Raw genomic sequence first — 20764 nt, 5'->3', positions numbered from 1 at the left:
GCTAGTTTTTTCTCCTTGCTTCTGCTCTAAGACCTGCGTGAGACAGAATTAGCAAGGGGAGGGATGACTACAGCTTCCTCTGGGCTCAATTATGTAAGATTCATCCACTGTGGTTCATTCAAATTTCCGTTCTTAGGTTTGTTCTTTGACCACCTGAAAGGTGGCAGAAATCACCAGTGTTGTTGGTACAGAATCAAAACTAGGAAAGAGCAGTGCGTTCACCTGAAATTTGGAAGTGTGACTCATGTATAGACTTTGTAAAGCAGAGTGTATTGTGTGCCTACTCACTGAGCATACCATTCAGCAGTAAAATATGTAATGTGATGGCAATTTTCTCTTTACTGGTCCTCTTTTGTTTGTTAAGGCTTTGATTAGTTTGAAATCACCAAACCAAACGCAGGTTTAAATATTAGGTGTAATGCAAGTACAGGGCTAATTATAAATGTTTCCTTTTTGATTTGTTGACATGTCTCTTTTGAGCCCAATTCTTACACTGTGTTCATCATACTGGTATCTGAACAGACGGCACGTATACTCTTTTAGAGTAGAGGAGGATTTACATATACCAATACTTTGTTTATCCGAGGTTAAGGTTTCTTTTAGAAGTTCATAAAAGCAAATGTTTTTTGCTATATTTTTGTTTGTTTTACAGGTTGATCCTGCTTTGAAAGAAAAATTAAAACAGAACAATGTGACGCTGGAATCTGAATATAAGGTAAAATAAATCTATTGCTTGGGGCTCATAACCTTGGCTACCCTTGATTACTCTGGCCGCTGGTGGGGTGGATATGTCCCTATCTAAAATTAGATCAGCCATCTGCCTTTGACTCACTGATGTCCAATAAAAACAAGGTTTTATGTAAAGAAAGGTTTTTGAACATGCAGTGCTTCTTTCTGAATACAGCTTTGCGTTGATGTCCAGGTGTCAAGTACAGTGGTACAAATAAATTCCACTATGTGGTTTACCTAGTCTATAAAAGTAGAGCTGATGTTGGACTTGGATGGAGTATGTATATGTACGTATCAACACTTCTACCACATAGATTATGATGATCTGTAGCTTGAAGTACAGAACAACGTACTGGACGTGCTGCCTGCTACTATTTCTCGTTTCTTAAAACTTCTGTGTAGCTTTGAAACAATTGCCATTACTTTTTCGTAATTTCAGAAAATTTTATAGAGAAATATTTCCTTCTTTTTTCAACAACTTTCTTCAAAGATTACCAAGCTCCAAAACAGCTATTTTGTTAGGAAGACTGAACACCCCCCCCCCCCCCCCCCCCCCCCCCCCCGTATCCAGAAAAAAAAGATTAGAGATAGTTCTGATAATTTTTAATGTTTTTAAATTACATGGATCAAATATCCAGGTAACACATTATCTATCCCCATGGTCTTTATGTTGATCACAGATTTTTCTTTGTCTTCCCATACAACATTCCCGTCACAGGCCTTTCAAGGTCTTGATTGTGATTGCATCCATAGCTCTCATACTTAAGTGTCTAAACAGTAGTACATGGTCTTGTTAATAAAACTTTTCTTTTACGTTCCTCTTTTGTGATTCGTCTGTGAAATAAAAATAAATTTTATCTCTTGCACTTTTATGTATGTAATTTTGCAGAACATCTACCTACCTACCAGGTTTATGATAATGTTCTACCATTATTGCAAATAATTTTGGACCATCCTCGCTCTACAAAGAACTGTGTTGTATGGTGTTGGAAATCAAATATTTGATCTATGAGTACATGTGGGAAGCTCAACTGGAAACACAAAACATACACATCCATTAAATTCTGATCACCTCTGCAGTTACTCTGTATCTCACTTTCCCTATAATGTACTATAAGGCTATTCTGATTCATTTATATGGAAGAACCACAAGCTGTAAAAAAAACCACAACCCTCTGTTTAACTCACTACCTAACCACAAAATCAACTGATCTGTATTCAGATATGGTTAGCTTTCTTTCCAGCAAGATAAGTAAATAGTTGAAGGATAATATTTAATGACCATAATTGGATCCGCTTTATGGAGAAATCAATGGTAATAAAATACAAGTAGCATAACAACATATTACAACCCTACTTGGGTAATGAGGCTCCTTCCTGATGGACAGAAGTGACAGAAGCAATCTTACTTTTTCTTAATCTAAATCACAGAGAGTTGCCACGCTGCAACTCTTCTAAAGTAGTGCTTGGGTGTTATAGAGGGCAGACCAGTTCAACGAAACAAACGGATTTAAATTTCCACGCAACGAGAAGAGATTCACATAATTGTTTTGACTCTAATCTCAATGTGTACTTTACTATGGGCACCAACTTGCAAGCACTAGGCATACTCATTTCTTGCTTTAGTGAAACTGGTGGAATCAGGAGCAATTCAGCTGTCAGCCAGGTACTCTACAGGCCCTGTGTGAGTCTTTGACAAATTTAATCAATATTACCTCTCTATTCTGGTAGACAAAATCTAACCAGTCACGGAGTTACTGCTGACATTAGGAGAGCAGTTTTCTGTGGACCTCATGTGTACCAGTATAGGGATTTATTTCCTCCCCCTCATCTTTATTCCTTTACTTGTCAAAAATGCAGCTCTTAAGAACATCTTATAATTCTATATTTAGGTCACAGTGGAGGATAACACTAGTGGCTGTTACTAAACGTAGCATAGTAAGAGATCAAGGGCAGTTAAAAAAAAAAGTTGCTGTTTTGATATATGAAGCATTATTTTACAATATTATTAGCATTATATCTGCAGCTGTTACTGAGGATACCACGCCAGCTGTTTGGAAGCATGATTGCATGATGCATGCAGATGTCCATTGCCTGTGCCCCCTGCAACTCAAGACTTTAAAAATTATCTTATTGTGCTTACAGAAATGTTTATGTTGAATAAATACTGGATTCTTTTGGAATGTCATAATTTCTGCTAAAGCATACATCTTTATGGCTTATTACAAAAACCAAAAACATTTCTCATATTTCAAGCTTTGAAGTCTGCACTTGGTCTTCAGCATGAGGGTGATGAACAAAGATCTAATCACAGGTATCATCCATTTACTGAGAGGAAATTAACATTAAGACATTTTTACCTTCTGGTTTACTAAATACTGTTCTCTCAGATTATACAAAATTTACCTTTTTCATAGAGGACTGTTTCTGGAAAGTATACTGTTTTGAGCAAGAGTGAATTTGCATGTATAATACATACTGCTTTTCTTATATCTCAGATCTGTTAATAATGCTATTTATCTTGTGTCTTAGGATGTACCAAAGGAGCAAGCTACCTTTGCATGTGTTCTCTGTTGTTTATGTATTCCTCTCACACACTTATGTGTCCTCATACGGCCAATTAGTCCTTGCTGCTCCCCTTTGCCTAATAAATCTTGGCTCTGTCCACTAGTGACACGGGTACTAATGGGAATGTAGTTCTGCTGCTGAGCTGTGCCTTGTAGAACACATGGTAAAAAATGTCAGGTGCTTGACCTGTGACAAAAGCCTAGAGTATTTCATTTGAAAGCACAAAAATATTGTTTGAAAGAGGGAGATAAAGGACTGATTCTTGTGGTGAGTAACAGACTTTCTCGTGGATGTCTAAGAATCACAATATATTTGTTGGTTTAAATGTGTTGTCAAATGAACATTCCTTATTCTAGCACTTCGTTTCTGTACTTTTGTGAAAATAATGGTCTAGTACACTAAAAAAATGTGGCCTCAATCAGTTACAGCAGACCCAAAGACAAAAAATTGTTTATGGTTTTTCAAGCAAATAAGAACAATTTCAAAAAGAATGTATTAGTAATCTACAGAATTAACATTTTACAATGGAAAAATCAGTTAGGTTTGAATCAGATATGTTTTTAACCAATGGGAATTGAAGGCAGAGGGATAAAAAATGTAAATTATAAATGTAAAATGATTTCTATGGAAATTGCAAATGAGAAGTTATAAAGTAGAGAAGATTGATAAAAGGACATCAGAGAGTTTTCTTTTAAGTAAGCTGACAAGTTGACATACCTAGGCAATATTGAGTACTTTTTTCAGTGATCCCGAAGAAACTGTGAAATCATTACTAATGTACAAGTGACACAAAAGTATTGAAGTAGTTAAAAGTACAGCCAGACAGATGCAGAGACCTGTTTGTATTACTTGTTAAGCAGGGCGCATTAGGTGAGCAAAGTACCTGTTAAAATAGCCAGTTATTTGTTAAAAAAATGGGAAATGTTAAAAAAATAAAAAATGGAAAGATACCAGAATGTTAAGAAAAAAAGTAAAATGTATCTTTCCATTTTTTTTCCAGAAAGAATGTTGATTATATTGTGTATATGTATATACCTTCATAAGAAAAAAGTACTAGCTATTGACAAGTTTTCTAATGCAGGAAAAATATTAAAATTAGAAGTAAAGTCCATTATTAACAGAGAGGAACATCATTTGAACACAGCAGCAAGAAAAAATGAGTTTTCTGTCTTACAGAATATCAAATCTACAAAACTTTAAAAAGTTTTTTTCAGGTGTTTGTGCGCTGTTGATCTTGGCGTTGGAGGAGTGAATGAATCTGCTGCTCTGTGCATAGCCAGGCTAGAGAACCCTTTTCTTGACTTAAAGTATATGAATATGTGGCAGGCTTTTTTCTTCATAATTTGATAGATCACAGAAGGTCAACATTAGCTCTGGACAAACATGTAAATGTTTGTCCTGAGAATTACAGCAGAAGTGTTGTAATTTCAGTGTTAAAATGTTTATCTGGGACAGTTCAAAAAGTAAAAGCAGTGTATGGAGAGGTGGTTTGGGAACATAACCTGTGTATTTGCTCTTTTAAGAGTGAAAGAAAATAGCATTTGAATAAGCTCTTGTAAAAATGATTCAAAATGCTTAATGCTTGTTTGACTTGACTTGGGGGATTGTAGTCACAGCAGAATGGGTGAAACATTTTTTTTCACAAAGTGACACTGTAGTGACATAGTAATTTATAGTAATCAACAGATATCGTAGAGTACATGGACACGAGGATGGTTCTGGTAGGTATTTCCTGAATACCAGTGGCTGAAATCTGCAAGCACCTTGTTGCTGCCGTTACCAGTACCAGAGGATTACTGATTTTGTTGTCTTGGAATTAACAGATCGGCCTGTTGGACTGATTAACTTCAGTGTCTGAGCTAGATACTGGTGGCTAACTGCCTTGAGCTGTTTGAGAGGGGTCAGAGACGGGCAGAAAAAAATCTGCCCAAAGTTGTGACACTGAATGAGGATGAGATACTGTTCTTTCTTCCTTTAATCACTCTGACCCTCCCCACGCTCTTTTTTGTCAGCATGTTGTTAAGAAAAGCTGCTTCCAGTCAGCCATGGGTTCTGTCTGTCCTCTGGGTTGTGCCTGGGACAAGCCCAGGGTGAAGTTGCTTGCACTTCATTTTACTCACATGTAAAATGGTCTTGAGAATTTTTATTTCACCATAAGTCTTCATCACTTCTGTTTTTGTAGAGATGAACAAAATGGTGTTAGTTTGTCATCAGTGGGGACTGCCATGGGCAAGAGAGGGAGAGGATTTTAGTTAAAATAGTTTGTGCTACTTGTTTTATTCTGAGTGGGTATGGCATAGGATCTTGGGAAGAGTTGTGGAAGTTTCCAGGAAGCAAGACACATAGCCTCCTGAGGGAAATGCACGGGACATCACTTTTTACCAGTCTTATTTCTGGAATTCATCTCTATTAAACAGACCCGTAAATTCTTTTCTAGTCATGTTTCTAGCATATCTCTTTGCACAGGATTTTCTGTAGCCGTGAGCTGTTTCTTTCATGTGTGTTGCATCTGCACTTCCCTTATCCCCATAAGAAGACACTGATTTCTCACAGTTGTAAAAAGCAAAGTGAGGCAGCTAGGAGTGCAAGCAGGCAGCAAACCTGATCGAGACATGTAAATGCCTGTAACAAATAATCTCTGCTCCTCGCCCTCTCTCCAAAATAGACATCTTTGCAGCTGTTGCACTCCTTGGATGGTTTTTTAATCCCAGAGGAACTGAGCAGCTCTTAGCATGTTAGAGCCAACCCTGTGTGTTGTCTGTCTCTCTCTCTCTCACACACACAAAGGGTTTGACTATGGAAAGTGTCATCGACCCAGCATGACTGAATTCTTTCAGTTATTGTCCTAGGGGATGCTGCTAGCTCCTTCCAGGCAGTATTGGGAACGTTTCCCTGTGCAGCTGACTACGTAGATGTAGATGTTAAGCACATCTCTCATGTTAATGGGCCCCTAGTGGTGAGTTGTTAGATCCTTGGTATAAAATATCCGAAATAACTTTCAATGTATTGTATGGGAATTTAGCTGCACAGGTAGGGCTGTGTACATTCCTCGCACTGCCTGCCTCTAAAGAGGATGCAGCAAAGCAAATAGTTTCTAAGGAAGCTCTTGTCTTAGCGATGAGGCAAAGCAGCTTTTTATACGCCACTTCACATTTGTTTTGCTTAGCCCTTTTTTTTGTCCATTCTGTAAACACTATGTGAAATATTCTGTGACTGCAAGTGTACTTTCTGCGATGCTCACGTAGGGACACAAGCTATATTTTGAAATACTTCAGAAGATTGTTATACAATTCTCACATGTTCTTTACTTGCTCTCAAGTTATTGTTATCTATATTTAATGCTCAAACTGTACTGTACAAATGTACTCTACAGTAGCAAGTTACTGTCAGAGAGTGGGATGCTGTCTTAAGAAGTGACAGGTCTTCTCCAACCAAAGAAAGACCCCAGACTTTACCTTCTAAAATCTCCTCTTTGTTCTTGTAAAAATTTAGTTAGGTGCCTCGATCCTTCTCAGTACAGCAGTCTTGGTGATTTAATTTTGAGGACCTGTTGGTTCAGACAGAATGAAGGTGGATTTGTAGAATGAAGGTAGATTTATTTGCAAGTTACTTGTTTGCTGTGCACTCAGCAGTATTGCTGAGAAACAGCTTTACTGTCCTTGGCAATACAGTGGGGGACTAACACCTATATTACTGTCCTCATCAAACGGACAGGGGATCTTAGTCACAGAGAAAAAGGGAAGTTTTTTTTTCCAAAATGAATTTGCCCAATAACAAAAATCAAAAAGTCACCATTGATGTCACTGAAAAAACTATTAATGGCGGAAAGTATTGAAGTTGCTCTGATAACAGCTAGCCAAAACCACAGTTTCTGCAAAGAGAAAAGCATTCTGCTTCAGCATATAAATTGACAAGCAAGTTCTGGAAGACAGACGAGTTGAAAATCAGCAGGAAAGTGTAGATGAGAAACAAAGTTCTAACCTACAATACCTCTGTATGTTACCTGAGCTAACGGAGACCAGGACAGAGGCGGCGGCGTGTGAGAGGCAGAATATTTAACTCAGCTTCTCAGAAAGATAGACTAGTTAATACGGTTTGCTGCTGATTTGAAGGAGTATGGTTACTTTGAAGTAGTCCTTGAGTGGCCTGGATTTAAGTTTAATTTGACATTATTATTGTAAACCTGCTGTAGTTGTTTCTTTTCTTGTGCCCACACACTTCTGTTAGGCGTTTCACAGTGGCAACTGATCATTTCTTGTTGTGGTAGTCTCTTAGCCTTTCCTCTGATATTCATCACAGTTTTTTTTTTCTCTCACATAAGAAACCTATAAAAACTTCTTTTTCAGATCTTTTCAGAGGGAAAAAACCAGGTGTGACTCACAAGTCTGATATGTTTTGATCCTTGTAAACCTCTTTTTTGATTACTTGTTTGAGAGTATATTTTTTAAATTATTAGAAGGATGTACTGTGCCAAACTTTATACACACAGTGAAAACAATTGTCCTTGCTTAAAAACATTCAAGCAAGATGTTTGAAATAAACCTTCTCTGTGTTGTCAGCCTGAAAAATTCAGCAGGCTTTTGTGGGCTCCAGACAGGGAGCCGTAGACATCATTTCAACAAATGGGCTAAAAGTAACTGACCAGTGCGATTTGAGTTTTCTTGACTTTACCCATAGAGCTTGTGAATCCTTTGAATCCAGAAGTTCATCTTGGATGGTATGCAGGTGTAATGCATAAATGGTATTGGGTCATCCGTTGAGATTTAGTGCAGTTTTTAAGACTTTCTCCATTTTAAGAAAGGTGGAGATCATGGAAAACCCCAATTCTTTGATGAAAATCTGTCTAGTGCTATTTTCTCTTACTTTAAAAATTCAAGACTGTGTAACCATACGGGTCTAACAAAGTACCTTAATTGTTTGGTTTATTAAGTAATTTGTATCACTGTAGCACCTTCACACAAGGCTATGAGGGCACTCTACAAACATTAATTAAACTCTATGACACCTCTGAGGTGGAGGCAAGTACTGTTTTCATTCTTCAAATTGGGAAAATGATGCACAGAGAAATTGGTGGTGCAGTTCTGTGATACAAAGCTTTGCAACATAGCCAGCAAAAGATGTTTGTTTGCTGTCTATCTAGTGATTCCTTCAGCTGTGCCAGTTCAAGTGTTTGCAGTCTTATGCTTAAATAGAGTTAATTCATAAACAGTATGTATTTGTCTTCCTAATCTAGTTCACTTTCTCTGATTTGGAGCACAGCCCCTCACAGTGCAGAATTGGTCTAAGGGGAAAGTAATCTAAGGAAAAAGAGTCTCTTAACTGAGTTTACCATAAATTAATTAGTTGTGCCATAGGTGAGTGGCATTGGGTCCCACTGAAGGCAGCAACAAGAACTCCGTTGGTTTCATTGAGTTTCTTTGCCAGTCTGTAGCAAAGCCAAAAAGAGAATCAAACCTGTGGATGCTTACACGCAAAAAAAACCACCCTACATTTCTTCCCTTACCGAACAAAACTAATTAATTCTGGCCACAGCATTCTATTTCGTAACTTGCTTATGTATTAATAACATAAAAGCTAAGCATTCTCTAGTTGGAAAAAAATACGTATTTTTAATCTGAGGAGCACTAATCACAGATAATTAAATATACAATTATGTCACATCCTGTGGAAAGTGAGTGACATTAAGTTTTTATTAAGAAAATGATATGTCAGAGACATGGCTCTGGGAAAGAGCTGTAAGAAGAGAATAGTAACAAGGCCAGGTCATAAATGATGATAAAGTTGTGATTTGCAGTCCCTCACAAGATAGCAAATACATTGTTAGCCTTCATTCTGCACCTCTACATCTGTGTGTCAGAACAATTTCTCAATCTATCTTTTATGGTCTTCAGGCTGTTTTGACACTCCAGCAAGAACAGCCAGGTTTAATGCACTTCTTTCATTGTCTCTCTCAGCCATGAGGATGTTCCTCCCTGGCTCAGCTTTTATCTGCAAATGGGGTTACTTACTACAATAATGGGAAATAATTGTCTCTTTGAATTGGAGTCATTTCTGTCTGCGGTGCTCATTGCACAATTTATTGCATCAAGCCAGGCAGTAAACAGGATTTTCTTATTCCCCCTTTCCTATGCAGGAAACAGATGAAAGCCAAACAGTTCTTGCAGGTGGCAACCTTGAATTAACTCCACCTAAGCACCAATAGCTCAAAGTGAATTTCTGCAGATTTCAGTTTGTTTCTTGTGGCACGATGACTATCCTGCAAAAGTGGAAGTCAAACTCTTTTAAAAAAAAAAAAAAAGTATTTTATTGTAAGGCTTACAGGGGATTATGGCTTTTACTTACTAACCAGCAAGGCATTTGAACCTGCAGTTCCACAGTGATCTTTCTCTTTCTCTCTTTGCTGGTGCATTTGTGCCATGCAAACTGTTTAACAAAAGTCTTTAAAAGTCAAGAGTGTGGCAAACAGTTGAATGTTCTTTTTTGTTCACTCTGCCTGCCTGCATAGCTGCATTTTTTCTTGGATTTACAGCTTCTGTCAGTCCTGTACTTTTAAGAGGCAGTTTAGCTGATTTAGGAAGTGAATCAGTAGATTTAATGGACTACACTGATCTTACTTTAAACAGCTAATTTTCAATATCCCTTGGGCTATTTGAGACGAGTAGGGAAAATTGTGCTGGTCTGATCTGATTACATTTCATTGTAGTCTCCAATGATTGACTATTTAGTACATTGGAACTGGGAGGAAAAGGTTTTCACTTTTAAGATTGCCAGTTCATATGGATTTCAATTTAGTAGAAGCTGAAGTAGTTTTACCATATTTAAGTGATGTCTCTGTGAAATTAGGTGGGCAGAGTCCAGATGGTTAAAATAAAATAATTAAAAAAAAAATTAAAAACGACCAGTCAGGTTGACTTCATTTGGAAAAAAACACTAATTTCTTGCCTGAATTCTCACTATACAGCATAGTTCAGTCAATCTAAAGGAGCTTTGTAACTTTGCAGCATGTGCTGCACCTAACTGGTAGAGAGAAAGAAGATACCTTCATTATATAAATATGAGAATAAAAAGGAAAAAATAGTTTCTCTCTGTATTCTTTAGACTCTTCAATTCTTTATATTTTAATTGACAAAAATTAGCTCTGTAAATAGATTCATCTGTTCATAGTTTGAGGCAATTCCGTTTACTGTGCATAACCATGGCTGTTTTATTCTGTCATTATATCACAGTGTGTTTTCCAAGTACCTTTATTCTTTCAGTTGGAAGCTGTGAAAATGCTTTCTTGTCTTTGTTTAGATTGTGCAGTTTTGATTGTGCAGTTTCTGTTTTGAACAAACCTCCTCTCTGCCTCCTCTGTGCCTTTGTGAAGTTTCAGGGGCAGATTAATACAAACTTTTGATAAAGACCTCCAGTATACATATCTGTTCTGATAGACTTCTTTATGTAGTCTATCTTTGGGTACTACAAGTTTTGTTGTATATATTTTAAATGTTGTTTCTTGTTCAGACTCTGTGAGCTGAACACCTTTGGGAATAGTTTAGATCTTCACAGCTGCGTGGTACCTTTGTGTTTAATAAAACCAGCATGCCTTCCTTCTGTTAAAGCACAAGGTTATTTTCAGTGTGGTTTCTTTGAAGCTTCCATTTGAATCAGGTGTTAAATTCTGAATTTGCACAGTGGATATTTGCTGATGCAGGGGATGATGTGTACCTTCCCTAAACACCCTCCTTCTCCCTCCTCCTATAGCAGCTCAGATCCTTTCTAGTTGAAATCAAATACCGGCTAATCATAAAATGTATAAAATAATGAAGGCAATTCTTCAGAAAGATCCGTGCCAACTCCATCGTATGAAAAATTCAGTTGTTCCTACCTTGTGAAGGTCTCCTGTGTTTGTGCATGTGTTCTCATATATCTTCTGTTGAACGTTGCCTAATTTCTTTTGATATCTGACTAACCTTGTTGCAATTTCCACAAGTTGTAGAAGTGACAGAAAACTTTTACATAACATGAACTAATAGTAGCAGGTCTGTTATAGCTGTTGAATTATTCTGTGACTATTATTCAAGTCCCTCAGTATTTGCCATTTGTTTGGATGACTGATAGTAGGCAAATTAGATCACAAGTTCAGGCTAGGGTTAAGTATTTTCTGGTGTGTTTTTACAGCACTTGTTGAGATGAAACCCTAGTGACAAATCAGAGGTTTAAAGCCCACTGCAGTACGTCTCATTACTGGTATGAAATATTGCCCTATTCACTAGCATGCAGAATAGCCCTGGTTCCAGCAGAGGTGTGCAACCCCTCCTCGGTCTCCTGTCTGATGCAGCATCCCATGCTGCAGGCTGGTATGCAAGACTTGAGGTCTGTGCCTGCCGGGAAGAGGTTTCTGCATCTCTGCTAGTAGGATTGTGGAGGTGAAGCATAAATTTGTCTTCCTCAACAGCAGCACTTGGTGGGTAAAATCAGGAGGGCTCCTGTTCCTCCTTTTTGTGTACCTCTAAGGCTAGATAAAGACTCCAGTCACTGCCCCTTCTGACTGGGGATGATAGGAATAGGCAAGGATTTAATTTAAAATCTAGCTAGTTTTTAAGTATCTGACAGCTTGGCCAGTTAGCATATCCCATGTATGACCTATCTCTGGCAGTTAGTTGCCTTATTAAACTAAATAGTAGAAAGCATCACATAGCTCTCTCAATGTAAAACCACATGGGTTGGAGGGGATTGCACTGTTACTGGCTCTTAGTGCTAGATGATTCCTCTTTTCCAGTATGCTTTGTATCTGTGCTGACAGAAACTTCAGGTCACTTATAATGATCTTCTGTTCGAGCTATGCCAAGCTTTTCACTTCTACCTGAATAGCAGGCAGACTTGCGGATGAAGAACTGATCTGGAAAACAAGGTGAGAGTCAAAAGAAAGAATGAATACAAAATACCTCCTTCAGTCATGTTCAGATGTCGGTATTCCTGTTCTACATGTTTCTTATCTGTTGATAAGCAGTAATGCCTACCTTAGTCATCGATGTAGCTGTGTGGATAATTCCCAATTTTTTTCCTTGTTGAATAACTTTTGGAGGGTGGATGAAAGTTCATCAGCCCAGTGGTGATCCTGTTTCTTGTGCAAAAAGAACACAATTTATAATAATACATATTTTAAATCATGGAGCCGTCAAAGTGACACAGTTGTTTTTTATGTTTATCTGCAGAAACTGGAAAAATCTGACTTGGATAACTGGGAGAACATCAGAGGACCCCAGCTGTGGGAAGATTCCAGAGCTGTTCAGAAGCAGCGGCGGGAGGCTGCCCGTCTCAAGACAGAGTGATCGAGCAAGCCTACTTTGCTGCCCGCAGAAAAAGTCTCAGGCTGGACTATCTTTTTTTTTTATTCCACTGTCAGGAACAAACATGGGAGGACAGTATTGCTCTGAGCAATTCATGGCAGTGTGTATAACTCTGAGAGCAACCCAAAAGGCACCATGTTGTATGAAGCTCTTTGTTTGCATCCATTTGCACAGTTCCACAGGCTGTATGTGAGAGTTCTCAATAAAAAAAAAAACACAAACAGAAAACAACAGCTGATTATTTTACTGAGTATATCAGATTTTTTCTTTTCCATTTCAACAATTATTGTTTAAAACTGAGGTGCTTCAGCAAGAGATATAATTTCAAGAGTCACTTCTCAGTACCACGATGAGAACAGCAGTGCTGTCATCTAGATGTGTGTGATCAGACAAATGTCGCTTCAGAGAGCCCCTGCATGACTTCAAGCTCTTAAGCTTGGAAGGGACTCCACAGGCATATCAACTGTTCAGGAACAGTGAGCCCATTTGTGGCTAAATAATATTCTTGTGTTTCATTTCCAGGAGCTTGTCTGTGCAGAGGCATGTGCAGAGTGTCAGCTGGAAATTGGTCAAATAATATTTTTTTAGCTATGGGCAGATATTTGTGATTGGTTTATTGATGCTTTTGTGCAGGCAGGACGTTTGCATTGGAGCTTCTCAGCCTAACTTGTAAAACTCCTTTTCAGGGGAATGGAGCAGTAGAGCACAGATGAACAGATTCTAGTTTCAGAGCGTTCAGTGACACCTATGTGTAAATCCCTTGGGAACTCACAGAGGTATGGTCTTATTTGTCTCTGCAAGATATATGTCACATGCAATCTAAATGCTATAAGGAAAGGATTAAAAAGTTAGAATATAGGGGCATTAAGCTCTGCTAGAACTGGAAAAGAAGGAAATTAATTTCATTGTTTTGTTATTCTTTTTTTTACCTAAAAGGTAAAATAACATTCTTGGGCAAATAAGATATAAAATAGGACAGGTAAGGAGCAGCTGAAACTACCTACCTTGTTAGGCAACTTTTCAACTCTTAAATTCAAATTCTGGTGCAGTTCTACCGGCAGCAGCAAGATTGAGTGCTCAAAGGACGTGAGTGCATTAAGTACAGTGACAGAGTCTTTTCTGAGCTAGGGCTCCTGCTGATGCTGGCATCACGGCTGCTGTTCATGTACTAGCTGGACCACTGGAAATGCTTCTTTATGTTCCTGGGCATAGACCCATCTTATGATGATTCTGCAAATTCGTTATCTGTTTCCCAGAGGATACACATCTTCCTTTTCCCAGCCTTGACTGAAGTTGCCATTACTTTGCATATGGAGAGGCAGGATTAGCTCCCAGTCTTGCAATACTGGCTCGCAGGGTGGACCTATACTTCCCCTGAAACAGGCATGTGGCTTTCTAGGAACAATGTGTAGGAAAAGTTACCCCTTCCCCAGGGGAAGAAGAAAAGATATTTCTCTCTCATTAAGCCCTTACGCATAGCACTTTTCTTGATGGACAAAACGCTGCCTATATACAGATCCTGTGTATTTTTACGAATTTGATATTCTACAAAAAGTATTTGGTGCACAGCAATCTTATTTCAACAGTTTTGGAATGTGGTTGTAAGTAATTACTTCCTTGTAGAACACTTTTGATGTTGTAATTTAAGACTCAGTTTTGACTTTTGATATTTCTTAGATGGTCGCTTGCTGATAGGAGGGCCCCCAACCTCTCTTTTTCACGGGCACTACATTTCCTGTAGTTTCCATGAGCATATTTGTAACTACCTTTGAATTGGCATCTCTGGAAAGTGATGGAATTATTTCAGCATCTCTGAGCAAAAGTGACATGCATTTGGAAAACTTTTTAACTTGTCTCTTTTCTTCAAGTCATATATGAAGACATAGTCCCAATTAGAATATTTACTGATAGTCCACTAAAAAAAAAAATCCAGTGTTGTTGAATCATTTATGAATTTCAAACAAAAACAAAAAAAAAACTTTTGACAGGTACAGGAATTGTACTGCTGTACTCTTCATTAAATGGGGAGCGCTGCCTCAGGAATTTCTCTTTATTGTCATGCATTTGGGCAACAGCTTCATGTTTTATATTGTGCTTTTCTCAGCCACAGAATTGGAAGTAATGCATATGAAGGGGCCATGTTGAGAGAGTCATTTAAAGTCTCTTAAGTTATCACCGCATCCCAAAGTAGAAGGCACTCCAGAAATGTAGAGATTTATAGTTCATAACAAGAAAGAGAGAGGCAAACTTCAATTGGTTCAGGATTCATGCTTAGTTTGGCTGCTTATTTTCGAATTACCCTTTGGAAAGCCATGTTACGGCATTTCTGATGATCTTCAAGGCACCTGGGGACAACCCTGTTAAGTTCCTGAATCATTATTCTCAGCCTCCAGAGCATGTGGCCGAGGGGCCAGAGGTAATGAAACACAACTGTCTGTCTGAGACACTGATTGACGGTTTTGAATTCTCTTTGGTAACTGGAATGTAGTGGTCTTAGGAGAATGAAAACAAGACTTCAGTAGGAGGTGTGAAGTGTTAAAGGGGTAAAAGAGAGCGCTGAAGAAACCAGGTCTTCTCGTCAGTTTTGCAGCTGAAATGGAAAATAAAAGCCAAAGAAGTCAGGCTGAGTGTCCATGTATATATATACTACAAACAAACAAACAAACACAAACCACCTGGAGGAAGCATTTACTTCTCAGAGAAATTGTGAAGGTTGGTCTTTGGGGTCTTCCATAACAAGAACACGAGTGGGGCATAGAAATGGAGCTGTGTATGTGGGAATCTGTGGGTCTCCAGGTATGGGGAGAGCTCAGTGTGGGTATCCAGCTGGATGCTTCCCAGCTGCAGCCCAAAGTGCTAACCAAACCTTGCATGAGATCAGCCCTGTGAATTCTACTGAGTTTGTTTCTCCCATGGCACTTTGTATGTGCAGACTCATGGATGACCCCAAAGATAAAATGTAAAGTACCTTAATTCAGCTGTAACACAGATGTAGAAGCTTAGCGAATGCTGTAGCTACTGTGATCTAAAAAGATTTCAAAACCTGCTCAATAGCATAGCATTTCAAATTTCAAAGCTTCTGAAATATATTTGGATAACATCTTGGTGTTAAAAACTTTTAGAATCATGCAGAAGACAGTCTTGCCAGTACTGATCCTCCAAGATCCTGAAAATGGCTCCAGCTACCCTAAAAAAGATTGTGCCATAATGAGAGAGGAGTGATGGGACTTTCAGACCAGAGTATAGAATGCAGAAACTTCTGAAAAACTTCTTATACATATCCCATCAGCAGCTGGGGAGCAATCCCAAAAAGCAGAGGGTTGCTAACTGATGGGTGTGTGAGGATATGTGTCCACACTGCTGAGCGCTCAGATCAGGAGAAACCCATTTCTTCACAGAGAAGCAGCTCCTTGGAGTGATTTGAAGGTTATTCTGTTCATTGGATGTTTTACATCAACAGTTTTTGCTTAACTGTATGTACATGTCTGTAGGTGAAAATTAAAGCAGTGGGTTTCACCTTCAGAAATACCTGTGTAGATCCTTGTACTTCGTGATGATCTTGCATTTGGTCTAAGTTGCTGTGTTTGAATTTCCATCAAAAGCCTGGGACAAGTTTCATTTTGATTTCGTGTGTTTTCCAGAGGCTTTTCTTTCTGTAAGAAATGGGAAAGCCTAAACATTATCCTTTGCTACTATGTTTGTTATGTCCAGTGGAAAAAAAGTAAGAGTAAAGAAATGAGAGAGAAGAAGGGGCTGATCTAAAGTCTTAGAGAAAGCAGAATAACCATTTTGACATGAAGGTGGTCACAGAATTTTTCCATAAACTTACTTTTAGAAAGACTGCTTTTTCCTCAGTGTTTTCAGTGGAAAGCTTCTTTTCATCCTTCAGTGGAGTAAGGGTCACAAAAAATTCCGCTGTGTTTTAGACGAGCTAACTACAAGTCTGTAATCAAAGGAAGGTAATTGCACACTGTTAGACCTTCTTTTCCTACGAGGACTTGCAGCCAGACTCGTCCAATGCACAAATAGTCTCTAGATTTAGAAACAAAAACTCCATACAGATGTTTTCCTTAAACTCTTCCTTACCCCAGGAGACCGAAGCAGTCTTTCCTACCACTGGCATCAGACTGGCCATATTTTCTTGCTGAACATGAGCAGTTAAAGTCTTACTTAGCGCAGACAGGTAATTAAAGTTTCATCCTCGCCATCTCTATCCTGCTTGGGAGGTGTGTTAAAATTAAATTCAACCAAAGCAGCAGCTGTTAGTGCCGCAGAAAGGACGTGTAAAATACGGTTATGCATTGCAAATGTGAAGAGTTGAATGTGTCACAGTCACAGTCATTTGAGGGGAAAAAAAACAAACCAGAAACAAGGGAGCACTGTGTGTGTATTACTGTGCCTCCATAGAAGAAATTTATCTGCTTTCACCCAGTGTACTTGGGGTCTGGCTTGGTGTGCTTCAGCTGATGGAAAAATGGCCATACTTAATCTGACATACCTCTTTCAAGGTAGCTGATGAGATCCTTGGTGTTCAATACCAACCCCACTGTGCATGTTCAGTACCAAATCCATGATGGTGTCGGCCTAAGGAGGCCCAGTGGCTCCCAGGAGTTGTGCTTGATCCCAGGAAGAATTGGGCAGAACCCCATCTGGCTGCCCTATAAATCCATTTCCCTCCTGTCTCCCAGTGTTCTCCCTAAAAAGTAACAGCTTAGTCTCTGAGCTGCTTATTTCTAACGGAGCTGACTGCAAAATGTCCCCCGCTTTTTTTTTTTCCTTTTTTTTTTTGTGTTCCTTCTCTACTGAGAATTGAAGAATAGTGGTTTCTAAATTAATTTGAAGATGTTTTGTAAAATGTAAGCTCTGAAACACAGACCCAGTATTATATCCCCTTAAGTATGGCACCCTGCGTACACTGGGTCTCTTTTTATCTTTAGATACACAATGCTGTGCTCTCTATTTTATGTACAAAGGAAATTAAATGTACTTTTTTCTTTAAAAGATGAGATCTTCATCCATCACCAGCTGTCAGTTCCTAATAATGTTGCCCAGAGAAGTGTTATCTGTGATTTAGTGGCTTTAGTGGACTATCTTTTGTTGAACAGAGGACAGCAGAATAAAATTTCAGCTTAATATAGCTCTTTTCATACTCCTTCTGAATAACAGAGGAATAGAGGAGAGCAAGTGCAAAGAATCTTGGCTTCCAGGCTCAAGTTCCTTCCCTGTTTTGTAGTGCATAGGGCATTTTAAGAAAGAAAAGGAAAGAAAATGAAAGTGGAAAATAAAGGAAGTAAGAGAAAATAATAAAAAAAAGTGGAAAGAAAAAAAGCTTAAGGACAAAAATAGTAATACAAAACAAAGTGTTCTTTCTGACTGGTCCCTCTGGATGGAGTAGGAAGGAAAATTGTTTCTGTCTCAGGAAAAACTGGGCTTAAAAATGGTCTTGTCTCAAGTCGGAACAAAAAGTCAAGTAGAATATTTTGCAAGGTAATAGTTTTAGAAATGTTTTTGTTTGGGTGAACTGCGATGTTTTATTTTGCCTTTCATGTTTTTCTCTTCTTGATTCTTTTTTCTGAGGCAGCTTAACTTTGGAAATGAAAAGCCACAACTGATCTTTAAAGAGCGTTTTTCACTCAAAAGACTGTCAACACAGAATGTTTCAGCAGTTTCCAAAACTTTTCACAAAAAATATTCTCAGTAATTTGCCAAAATAAATCCCTCTCAGTGAACAGGTTGCAAAATGTCAATCAACCAGATAGAAAATGCTTTACAATATGTTTTTTTAACCAGCTATCCCAGCTATCCCACTTGATTCTTTAATCAACTGGTGAACCTGCATCCTACATTCTGGCTGAGTGTGTCACTGCACACCTCTGTGGCTGTGTACACAAGCATTACGCCCAGCAGACAAGCACACGTGCATTAGTTAAGTTGTATGCTTGCAGTTTACAGCAGCTTTCATGACCTGTTTGGCTACTCATAAAAAAAAAAAAGAGCTGCCCCTTACTGCCTCCAGCATGCTGCTACCCTGGCCGATGACATTGTCACTTTCACGTTAACTGATGAAGTTGCCTCTGGAAACAAGTCCTCCTTTCTCCCTGCTTTCACTAATAATACAATCTGAATTTATTTCTGTTTATTTCATCTTAAATTATGTCATTTTGTATTAAGTATTCAAAGAGAATTCTCATGTACCATAATACAATAAGAAGAAAACCAACATTTTTCCCAGTCTACAAAGGGCACTGCCCCTGTTTAAATGATAGTTGTAGGCTTTCCATCATTTTAAGTTGCCTGTCTAGCAACAAATTGGCAATCAAAGATGGAAAGACTCCAGTCCTACTCAAATTCATATATATTTGAAGTGACCGTAGTCCATCCAATTCTGGGGTCATGTCTTACTGTCATTTGGCTCTCCACCCCACTGGTGATGCTTTTTACCATGCAAACGTGTTTTCAGTACAAAATTCTGAGATTGCACATTTCTCATAACAGGCCTTTTGGTCTGTGAGCTCCCTGTGAAGTGCAAGCATCCTTATCGGTCATGCTAGAAAAATAAACAGCAAAATCGTTTTTATTTTTTATCAACCTTTAAGAGCAGATGAACTTGAATGTAATTTGATCAAGTCTGTAAAACTTCACCTTTTACAAATGACAGGAGGGGTTGGAAGGTTTAAAAGTGAATTACAACACTGTTTTTTAACTTGACTTAGGGTAGTAATTGTAATGGAGCAGCTGGGAGTGTTCACAGTATGTTTCAGCTTAGCTGAAAAGACCAATATTTGCAAATATCCAGAAATTTAAATTTGTCTTAAGTACTTATTTGAACACTGTTCCTCGACAGCCAACACAGATCATGCACTTTTTTGTTACCTGGAGTGAAGTTTCTGACTAACCCAGGTTATTCAGACTTTGCAAGAAAAAGCTGGATTTGGGAACCTGTACTTTCTGTGGACAAACTTGGTTGTCTGGTCAGTGATTTGGAGCACATACAGGAGGAGGAGACCTTATCTTTCATGTATTCAAGATTTCTTAGCCACATAATGAATTATTCACAACAGAAATTAAAATTTGAGCTGTCTTTGTCCCTTGAAGCTACATTGGGATGTGCAATGTTATCTGACAGGTGTGTTCTTCTAACCCATCCTGCACATGATCTTAATAATGCAGATATGATAATTTCCAGGTGAAGCCAGATATGTACATTACTACCTTCGACTAACCTCAAGGACTCAGGTAATTTGATAGTATCTTCTACATATATCATGTGGTATGTGGGGTTCTCAGTTATTAATCCCTGAGGTGTCTGTTGTTCCCCTCCTCGTCCCCCTTTGCTAGCAGCAGAAGGATGCACAGGGTTTTCTGCAGTTCCCTAGGGTTAAAACGTCAAAAGTTCTTCTCCCCAAAAGGATATTTCCTTTTATATATACTATATATATATATATATATATATATTCATTGCCCGATGAATGTTACTACCTGAACTGATGATTTTGAACTTCAAGGCAAAATCAGCATTTGCCTGCTCTAGTTTGAATGGGATATTTCACAGGGTAAGGGAACCCCAGTTATGAGGAGCAGGACAGGACTTGGGGTTTTGCTGGCAGTATCGGGCAATGACATATATATATATAATTGCCGGCAGTGTCCGCTTTAACTGCCACATATTCTATACAGTTTTTGCATCTCTCTTTCCGTGTGTTTAGCTAATGCCAAGAACCTACTGAGAGAAGAGGTGTTAGTTGTCTTTTACACTCCCAGGCCAGAGAGAGCGTGATCCAGGAGCTCCTGAAGTACTGGACCAAGATGTTTCTGTGCGTTGTCCTTTTCTCCTTGGAAAAGTTTCTTTTGCCTTCGGAGGATTCACCACTCTCTGTTTTACCTTGTGCAAAGAGGTGTAGCTGGAAATCTGAAATTTAAGAAACGTAGGATACCTTAATGAAATTTTAATGAAATATAAAAAAATGTAGAATACCTTAATGTCCCTAGTGTGTTGTTATATGACTTTATCAAATAGCTAGATATAGATATGCATACATATATAGACAGTCCCAAAGACTACATTTGCCAGTCCAAGAAGTCTCCTCATTTAGTAGGCAGTCTGGCAAGCTCCACTTTTGGCTTTAATGGAAAGT

General features: G+C 38.5%; 1 protein-coding gene and 1 long non-coding RNA gene across 8 annotated transcripts in view; one reads left to right on the top strand and one right to left on the bottom strand.

Moving 5' to 3' along the window:
* Positions 1 to 12857, top strand: part of COX16 (cytochrome c oxidase assembly factor COX16) — a 48023-nt gene extending 35166 nt beyond the window's left edge. For all 7 annotated transcript variants that reach the window (XM_083836666.1, XM_083836661.1, XM_083836663.1 and 4 more), the window contains 2 exons: positions 653 to 715; positions 12495 to 12857. In XM_083836666.1, the coding sequence (XP_083692792.1) occupies positions 653 to 715; positions 12495 to 12611 (180 nt within the window). In that variant the 3' untranslated portion in view covers positions 12612 to 12857. The remainder of the gene's footprint in view (positions 1 to 652; positions 716 to 12494) is intronic.
* Positions 12556 to 20055, bottom strand: LOC310899763. The gene is made up of 2 exons (XR_014584647.1): positions 16459 to 20055; positions 12556 to 16282 (listed from the first exon to the last, which is right to left on the bottom strand). It is a non-coding gene; the product is annotated as an uncharacterized lncRNA (long non-coding RNA).
* Between the last annotated feature and the right edge of the window lie 709 nt (positions 20056 to 20764).

Source organism: Anser anser (genome assembly GCF_964211835.1).
Source record: "Anser anser genome assembly, chromosome: 5".
Taxonomy (NCBI): Eukaryota; Metazoa; Chordata; class Aves; order Anseriformes; family Anatidae; genus Anser; species Anser anser.
This window is presented reverse-complemented; position numbering and strand designations above follow the sequence as displayed.